The 10012-nt window shown below is 43.4% G+C and overlaps 1 protein-coding gene across 1 annotated transcript; it reads left to right on the forward strand.

The window, feature by feature from the left end:
* The first annotated feature begins 3871 nt into the window (after positions 1-3871).
* On the forward strand, positions 3872-7132 carry LOC138978558 (transcription factor HES-4-A-like). The gene is made up of 3 exons (XM_070351301.1): positions 3872-4141; positions 4503-4598; positions 4882-7132. The coding sequence occupies exons 1-3, from the start codon at positions 4088-4090 to the stop codon at positions 5863-5865; spliced, it is 1134 nt and encodes a 377-aa protein (XP_070207402.1). The 5' UTR covers positions 3872-4087; the 3' UTR covers positions 5866-7132.
* Positions 7133-10012: the final 2880 nt, after the last annotated feature.

Consider the following 10012-nt stretch of genomic DNA (forward strand, 5'->3'; position numbering starts at 1 on the left):
ATCCGCTGTTGGATCAAAATCAGCTAATGTTGGCGGTGTTGATGAAGCACAGGTGTGTCACGGTGTTAAGTCTAAGTCCTTACCTACAGGTGTTTTCTGAGAAGTTATGCCTTTACATCATACAAAATTATTGATAAGTTCATAGTGTCATCTACAACAGACTTATATACGGTGTTTGTTTGAAAACAAAACAGACAATTAGACACCACAATACGCCGTAGGCTTGTTGCTTTCTTATTTATAAATGTATGTAAATGTCATGAATATAAACAGTAATAGAATATTGTTAAAACCCAAATAGAAAACATGTTTAACCGATTTAGCCTTACCGGTTTTGATCCCGTATAGACAGGTTTTCGTACCAAACTAAAGCTACTGCTTTGTCATCATGAGACGGACCGTTTGGATCAGTAAAACGTATCAATGCATACCCCGTCAAAGGTAATTCAGATTGTATAATTATGATATTATCATCTTTACCAAATCCTTTGTCTCTGTGATACGTCCACAAAGCAGGAAGATAGGTAGATAAAAGTGTGACAGAGAAAAACAACTTTCACAAATGAGACAAATACGTACAAAAGAATACAAACAGAGAGTAAAACAATAAAAGTAAAGACAGCAAGACTGAACTATTCAGAGCAAATCCCTTTACTCAATGTGAGAGAGAAAGGAAATAAGAAGGTAAGACGAAAGAAAGATTAAAAAAAAAACAGATTGAAAAAAAAAAGAAGGAGAAAAGAGAAAGAAAGAAATATCTACAGACAAAAAGAAAGAAAGACAGACAGAAAATAAGAAAGAAAGACAACAACAAAAGAACGAAAAAACGAAAGACAGTCAGACAGATACAGACACACACAGAACACAGTAACTGCAATACATAAATATAATAGAGGAACATGATAGAAAAGGTTAAATAACACAACATTAACATACATAAAAAGAAAACAAACAGGAATTAAATACGTTTCGAAATGAATAAATAAATTGTTGGGAACCCTATCATCACATGTCCATCAACACAAACACAGCAAGGTGAGCATTTTATCGCTTTGCTGCAGGCCTCTCGCACCCCTCCCCCAAACACCCTCCCCCACCCCCACCCCTAAAAAAAATACCCTCCTTCCATCCCCCCACCACCCCTTCAATAGCTCGCGAGCCCACCAAACAATATCAGCGCCAAATCAGACCCGGTTGAGTGTGTTCTCACCAACATAAACAATGCGAATTCCGCCGCACGGTTTCGCCCGTCGCGTTCCCACGATCCGGGGCTCCAGCAATTCGGCAGATTCCGCCACTTGTCGTGTGGGACTGATTCCGTGGGCCGAAGGTAGCCGAGGGGAACGTGAGCACAGGCACGTGACAGTCACTTCGGGTGGGGGCAATCAGAGTGAGCTGCTAAACCTGCCACGAATGAATTCTCGCTTTGGTTTTCAATTAAAAAATAAGTTGAAAATTCTTGGAATTTATTTCAGTGATTATATGCCTTGCCTCTTGTATTGAAGAAAATTGAAGTAACGTGGAGTCACCATTTTCACGGTGAAAACTGTAATTATATCGTATTCTGTTTAATTTACACGTGAATTTGTTTCCATTGATTCAGCGCTGACTAGTTGGCACATTATTGCATGATTATATGGTGGTGCCAAAACCAAACAGTTCAGAATAACAAGACATCAATAAATATATGATCCACTAGCTTTCCACTGGAGGAAGCGACCCCCATGTGCTAGCATTGGAATAATAGAGCAAATGGAATGAAATCAATCAATCAATCAATCAATCAATGAGTCTTATATCGCGCATATTCCGTGGGTACAGTTCTAGGCGCTATGCAGTGATGCCGTGTGAGATGAAATTTTATACGGCCAGTAGATTGCAGCCATTTCGGCGCATATTTACCTTTCACGGCCTATTATTCCAAGTCACACGGGTATAGGTAGACAATTATTAACTGTGCCTAAGCAATTTTGCCAGGAAAGACCCTTTTGTCAATCGTGGGATCTTTAACGTGCACACCCAATGTAGTGTACACGGGGGGAGGTTCGGACACCGAAGAGAGTCTGCACACAAAGTTGACTCTGTGAAATAAATTTCTGCCGAACCTGGGATCGAAATGAAATCACCTACCATTAAAAAAAAGATTCATATGACAATTTAAAAATTCACGTGAAAATTTGAATTGTCGGTTGTGGCTCCTTTCCAAACAGCTTGTCAGAGACTAATAATTAGACATTGATAAGAGAAGAAAAATGTAATTAACTACAAAGTGTGTAAACGTTTCTCCGGAAAACTTCAATTTCCATGCCCCCAAAAATAATGATCTGGTTTTGGCACCAGTCAGCCGTCATATTCATTGCTATGTCGCAGGTGGACTCAGAAGAAGGTTCCGAAGAATCGGGGGACGTACCGACACATGTTTTGGATTTGTGTGATTTTAAGCATCTTGGACACTCCATCACTACACATTATCTGAGCCAGATGACTTAAGATTCCGACTAAGACTCGTATTGGCGAGACAAAAAAGCGTGTGGGATCAATCATAAACTATAAAATAATAACTAAACTGGGTAAATACATGAACGTTCTTTCCATTTTTGACTAAAATAAGACATTAGACAAAGATCTCAACAGTTATCATCCAGTATTGCAAAACAATGACTCTCTCGTCATGTGTCAAATGTCGTAATTTGGTTTTAATTACAAATAACGCAAAATATCTTGTTCTACAATATATTATGTGCCATAAACAATGCACACACATAAAAACAACACAATAAATAAACAGCTAAATACATTTAATGAACAGGTAAATAAATTAATAAACAGGTACATACATTTTTTTTAAAGCAAAAAAACAAACAAACAACATATTTTAAAAAGCCAAAAATAAAATAAAATAAAATAAAATAAAATATAAAAAAATAACATAATAAAAACAAAAGTTTTCACAGCATGTGCCTGTAAGCGCGAGCCACAGTGCACCACCACCGAGTGGGAGCGACCATCAACAAGTGCCTAGCAGCGCGCATTATACACTCTGACCCCTCACCCCTGACCCCGGCTCGTGCCATGGCGGCTGGGGCGAGAGGGGAGAACACTTTCCCACGGTCCGCACAAAAGTGGCCGCATACCTCAAGCCACGAGTCGCTCGAGGGGGGATCAACTAGGGGAAGGAAGGGGCGAGGGGGGAGGGGTGGGGGTAGGAAGGAAGGGCGGAAGGCGAGAGCTAGATGGATGGTGGGCGTATGGAGAAAGGGTGGGTGGTGGTGGGGGGGGGAGTGTATAGTTATGAAGCGATGTTGATAGGGGAAGGATGGTGGAAACTTGTAAGGGGGGGTGGGGGTCTGTATAGCAATGAGAAAGTCAAAGGGGGAGAGGAGAGAGAGAGAGAGAGAGAGAGAGAGAGAGAGAGAGGAGAGAGAGAGAGATTGAGAGAGGGGTAAGGAGGTGAGGGGTGGGGTGGGGGGGGTGAAAGGCTCAACAAGCGGCTCGGGTCGGACACACGGGGGTCTTTGTGTAGAGGAATGCTTACCACGGCCTGTGTTGACACAAGTAGTGGGGCAGAAGCGTGAGCGAGCGAGGGGCGTGGTTTTCCCACACTACCCGCGACCCGTCACCTAATCCCGCTGGCACGTGCGCCTATTTATCTGCCTTCCGCTCACGGCTTCTGATTGACGCATCAGCTAGCGCGCGCCACGAGCACAGCTGGCCCCCAGCCAGCCAATCAGCGCCGACCTGGCGCAAGCCACCCTGCTCCCTGGCCCCGGATTGGTGGACACTATCGGCATGAGAGCGTGGGAAAGTGAACGAAGGTGCCTTCACACAGCTAGGGGCTCAAGGCATGTGTCATGCCGTATAAATAGTCCGTGTTGACAATTTGGCCACCACAACGACACTCCGATCAACAAGTCGCACACCGCTATTCCTCCACTCTCTTCTGTCTGCATCTCTCTCCCACCTGTTGGATGCAGAGACCTGTTGTTCTGTGATCAGTATTGATTGGACATCAGCTGGTGATTGTGCTTTCTGATTATTACTGACTTTGCTGAATTCTACCTGTGGATTATACTGTACTGCGTCAACGATGGCAGAAACTATGATTGCTACTCATGTCAAGAGCGAACATAGCACTAGAAAGGTGAGTTTGACTCTCTGTGTTAGTTTTATATTGTTTGTGTTAAATATTTCGTGCATTTGTTTTTTTTAACCATGTCTTGTTCGGTATGCATTGTAAAATTGTAGAATATGGTTTCTTTTAATGAGATGTTGTAGAATCCTCTTTTTGTAGTTATGCAAGTGTTACCAAAGCAACAGGTCTGCAACAAATCAATTTGGTCTTCTATTATTAATTAAAGAGACACTAGCATGCCTTTGAAGCTTATTGGTTAATAGACTGGATTTATACTGTTTTCCAAATGTATACCAATTACAATTTGACAGTATTTCATAGTATCCTCTGCAGAACAGTGCCTTATGATGTTCTTACTTGTGTTTTTCAGAACAAGAAGCCCCTGATGGAAAAAAGGCGAAGAGCCCGCATCAACAGCTGTCTGTCCCAGCTCAAGTCTCTCGTTCTCCAAGCCATCAAGAAAGATGTAAGTATTGAGATTATTCTCGTGTACACCAGTTAGTAATGGTTTTAGTGGAATATGCGCTCTCTTTCTCTCTTTCTCTCTCTCTCTCTCTCTCTCTCTCTCTCTCTCTCTCTCTCTCTCTCTCTCTCAGAACCACACACACACACACGCGCGCGCGCGCACACACACACACACACACACACACACACACACACACACACACAGACCATGTGTTATTTATCTATCTCAAAACTTTTCCTTCAATGCACAGTGACTTATGTTTTCCTCCTTTCTGTGTGTGCAGAGCTCCCAGTTCTCCAAGCTAGAGAAAGCCGACATCCTTGAACTGACGGTCAAACATCTCCGCGCCTTGCAACGTTCACAGGCCGCTGGAGTGATGACGCAGGACCCTATCGTCGTCAGCAAATACCGCGCAGGCTTCAACGAGTGCGCCAAGGAAGTGGTCCGCTACATGGGCTCCGTCAGAGAGGTCAACGAAGACATCAAGGACCGCGTGCTGGGTCACCTGGCCGGCTGTCTGCAGGTGGTCAACCACGTCACCCCCGTGGAGTCCATGCAACAACAGCAACACATGAAGCCTCTGCACGTGCACATCCCTTCCCAACAGCAAATGAGCGCCGGCGTTACAAGCATGGCTCCCTCCGTCATCATGCACACGACACCTCAGAGTTCCATGCACGCCGGTCTCAGCTTCGCCCCTTCTCCGCTCAGGTCTTCTGCTTCTCCAGACTGCCAGACCCCCTCACCCGTGTCTGCTACCCCCCTCTCCGCCCTGCCCATGCAGTCTGTGGCTTCTACCGTGGCCACCACAATGGTGTCACACAACCCTGCTCACATCTCGGGGGCCTTCAAGATCGTGCCCAGCTCGTCCTGTCCTGGAGGCGCCGTGGCTCTCTACCTGGGGGGATCCGGGGTCCATCCTCGCTCCAACACTGTAGACGCTGTCCCTCTCTACTCCGTCGCCCTCCCACAGTCTGATGGGGCTGTCACAGCCTTCGTCCCTCCTCCCCCTACCTGCTCATCTGCTTCCTCCTTCTCCTCCTCCCACACTCCCATGGTGGTCGACACTCGCCTGACTGCCAGCTCCTCTCCCGTGACGTCAGACTACCACCACCAGCATCACCACATGGTTACGTCACTTCCCGTGGACTTGCGTCAGTCGCACAAGGTTAACGCTATGGTTGACCATGCAGTTCACCACCCCATGTCCTTCGCTCAGTGCAGTCCTTCCTCCATGGCTGACGAGAAGCTGTGGCGTCCGTGGTAATGTGTAGAGACTTGAGTGACCTTACTCTGTGGACACACTCTTCAGTCAAAAGACGCAGACTTCATCAATGCTTGCTGCAAATCACAAGTGCCAGTGATGGTTGCTATGAGAATGCTTGAAGCAACGGACAAAATGACAAATGCCTGAGTCTAATGACTTTCGTCTACCTTGATTACATGGCTGAAGGAGACACATGACATTTAGCTGAGTCAATTGACTTTTACTGCAGGGGTGCTTGGAATAAGTGACACTGGTATCGTTTGGCTAAGAAACTGAAGGCAGCAAAGATGCTACTATTTGCAGCTGACATTGTGTTTGAATGCGAGTGAGCGTTTTGCTGACTAAAAATGTGATTGTTTTGGTGGATTTACTGATGTGTGAATGAAAGTGCGAGAAAACGGGGGAGGGGGGAGGATGTGAGACGGAGAGTGAACACATGAATGTCAAACTCGCTTCTGTCTGATTGTAAAGTGAAAACTGCTTTGAAGACATTGTGTTTTTCAAATGTGATTGTTGAAATGAAGCTGTCGTGGATTTGCTGCTTAGTATTGTTACTTTTTACAAGATAATTTTCTAAAGAATTCTAGAATTCTACAATACCTGCTAATTGTATAATAAAGGCAATCTGTACTTAAAATGATGTCGAGGCAAGAGGTGCTTATTTTACACCCTGTTCTGTTTTGATTTGTGTACTGACAAAATCTTCATTATGTGATAAGTCAGATCACAGAACAAAGCTCTAAGTTGGTTCAAATACTTCAGAAATGGCAGAATGACTAAATGAAAGTTAGATCATACTCCCTAAGTGCCTACTACTCACAACTGATCAGCATTATGACTCGACCTTTAACGGATCAAACTCACGATAACCATTGTGTTTCAATAGATAGAATATGACTCTGTTGCTTTTATGTTGTCGACCAATCTCAGTGAAAGTGTCAGAGAGAGAAAGACTTGTGTTTTGAAGTCGTTCTACACTGTCAAACAATTGTATTCCAGAAATGTATGGGACCAGCGATTTTATTGTTGTTTTGCATCACAATTTTTGTTTACCTTCCATGTTGAATACATTGCCAATGTGCCTACATTCATAATCAAACACTTCCAACTGCGTGTGTGTGTTCATGACTGAGAAAAGAGAGAAAGTGAGAGAGAGTTTCAGCTCTCGCCCAAAGATGTCTATGCAATTTTTATGGCAATTTTTGTCACACTTGTTGATGTTGTTTCCTGAGAAAAGCTTCAATACAACGATTTTAAACTTGAACAACTTGACTTTCTGTGTTTGGAGTGTGTGTATGTGTGCGTGTGCGTATGTGTGTGTGTGTGTGTGTGTGTGTGGCCGGAACAGGCGAGCTTGAGTGCATAGATTGCTCACAAGAAAAGAACACTGATATATATAGAAATATTTTACATAAACACGACAATACATCCGACGCAGGAAACTACCTCAATTGAAAGCAAAATACACGTACACACAGACAAGCAAACACAACACATCATACAAAAACATACACATGCTCATGTGCACATAGACGAACGTACAAACACACACACTCAAAACAGAAGTGTTCCACCATACACATGCCCATGTGCACATAGACGGACGTACAAACACACACACTCAAAACAGAAGTGTTCCACTTTTGAACACACTCTCTTTAACAAGTTCAGAACACTGTACATAAAACACTAGTGTTTACCATGCGTGCTACTATTGCTAGTAGAATTATGCACTCTGTCACACTGTATTTAGACTGGTTACAGAACACTGTACATAAAACACTAGTGTTTACCATGCGTGCTACTATTGCTAGTAGAATTATGCACTCTGTCACACTGTATTTTAGACTGGTTACAGAAAGGGTGTTCAAAAGTGGAACACTTCAGTTTAGAGTGCGCAGTTTACATACCGCGGTTAATGTTCAGCACTCATACCGGAAGGTTATCAATCATCCTGAATAGACTTGTAGGTTGAAGGGACATGAAAACCCCAAAACCAACCAACCAACCAACCAACCAACCAACCAACCAACCAACCAACCAACGTCATATGATCGTTAGTAGACTGACTGAAGTAACCGTAGATATTATTTTTAGTGCAGAAAAAGGAAGAACAGAAAATCAGATCTAAAATAAAAATCACCATGCAAAGTAATAGAAAACAAGTCGCGTAAGGCGAAAATACAATATTTAGTCAAGTAGCTGTCGAACTCACAGAATGAAACTGAACGCAATGCAACGCAGCAAGACCGTATACTCGTGGTCCACCGCTCACGGCATAGGCAGTGAAATTGACAAGAAGAGCGCGCGAGCGGGGTAGTGGTTACGCTATGCTGCATAGCATTAGCACGCTTTTCTGTACCTCTCTTCGTTTTAACTTTCTGAGCGTGTTTTTAATCCAAACATATCATATCTATATATTTTTGGAATCAGGAACCGACAAGGAATAAGATGAAAGTGTTTTTAAATTGATTTCGAAAAAAAATTTGTGATAATAATTTTTATATATTTTATTTTCAGAGCTTGTTTTTAATCCGAATATAACATATTTATATGTTTTTGGAATCAGCAAATGATGGAGAATAAGATAAACGTAAATTTGGATCGTTTTATAAATATTTTTTTTTTTAAATTTTCAGATTTTTAATGACCAAAGTCATTAATTAATTTTTAAGCCACCAAGCTGAAATGCAATACCGAACCCCGGGCTTCGTCGAAGATTACTTGACCAAAATTTCAACCAATTTGGTTGAAAAATGAGGGCGTGACAGTGCCGCCTCAACTTTCACGAAAAGCCGGATATGACGTCATCAAAGACATTTATCCAAAAAATGAAAAAAACGTTCGGGGATTTCATACCCAGGAACTCTCATGTCAAATTTCATAAAGATCGGTCCAGTAGTTTAGTCTGAATCGCTCTACACACACACACACACAGACAGACAGACACACGCACATACACCACGACCCTCGTTTCGATTCCCCCTCGATGTTAAAATATTAAGTCAAAACTTGACTAAATATAAAAACACACACGCTATTTTGACGATGCAAGGTGAGTGTTCGTGATTTGCACACGGAGTTTAAAACTTTGAATTTCAAAATTCATACTTCGAATAACTAGAGCTTCATGACAGGAACTGACTTGCATAGTTTTATTTGTTTGTTTGTTTGCTTAACACCCAGCCGACCACGAAGGGCCCTATCAGGGCGGTGCTGCTTTGACATATAACGTGCGCCACACACAAGACAGAAGTCGCAGCACAGGCTTCATGTCTCACCCAGTCACATTATTCTGACACCGGACCAACCAGTCCTAGCACTAACCCCATAATGCCAGACGCCAGGCGGGGCGGGGACGTAGCTCAGTTGGTAGCGCGCTGGCTTTGTAGCCAGTTGGTCGCTATCAGCGTGGGTTCGATCCCCACGTTCGGCGAGAGATTTATTTCTCGGAGTCAACTTTGTGCAGACTCTCTTCGGTGTCCGAACACCCCCGTGTGCACACATGCGCACGAAAAAGATCCCACGTTCACAGCGAAAGTCTCAGGGCTTGGAAAACACGAAGACACGCATGCATCATCTCTCGTCTCTGATTATCATGATCGTATTTCGATACTTTGACGAGACAAACCCAATGCTGGTGTGTCGAAGAAGATAGCCACAGCGGGCTTGTTCGAATCAAAGTATCACACCATATCTTCAGCGTATTACCAATACCTGTCCCAATATAGACCAGTTGGTCTAAGAGGACGTTAAACTCTAATAGCCAGCCAGACGCCAGGCGGAGCAGCCACTAGATTGCCAGTTTTAAAGTCTTAGGTATGACCCGGCCGGGGTTCGAACCCACGACCTCCCGATCACGGGGCGGACGCATTACCACTAGGCCAACCGTGCCGGTTATAGTTTTATTAAATACCCTTCTCCTTCAATACAAACACAAAGCACCAGATACTTTGTTTGAAGCTTCGAATTTGACGCCGAAATTGCTATCAACAGAGTCAGTAATCTATTAAAACTAGACACGGGTTGCACCATCAATCATTTAACATGCAGGCCATCAATAAAACTAATGTAGAAGTTTATTGCAAAAGATTGTTACTTTTAGGTTACGTACAGTAGTCAAGTTTCACAGCACTTCCATGTCCCA

Source organism: Littorina saxatilis, linkage group LG10 (assembly GCF_037325665.1).
Source record: "Littorina saxatilis isolate snail1 linkage group LG10, US_GU_Lsax_2.0, whole genome shotgun sequence".
NCBI classification, from domain to species: domain Eukaryota; kingdom Metazoa; phylum Mollusca; class Gastropoda; order Littorinimorpha; family Littorinidae; genus Littorina; species Littorina saxatilis.

Coding starts and splice junctions, on each gene's coding strand:
- LOC138978558 (XM_070351301.1), top strand. CDS start 4,088: ATGGCAGAAACTATGATTGCTACTCATGTCAAGAGCGAACATAGCACT. Junction 4,142..4,502: donor GCGAACATAGCACTAGAAAG/GTGAGTTTGACT, acceptor TGTGTTTTTCAG/AACAAGAAGCCCCTGATGGA. Junction 4,599..4,881: donor TCCAAGCCATCAAGAAAGAT/GTAAGTATTGAG, acceptor CTGTGTGTGCAG/AGCTCCCAGTTCTCCAAGCT.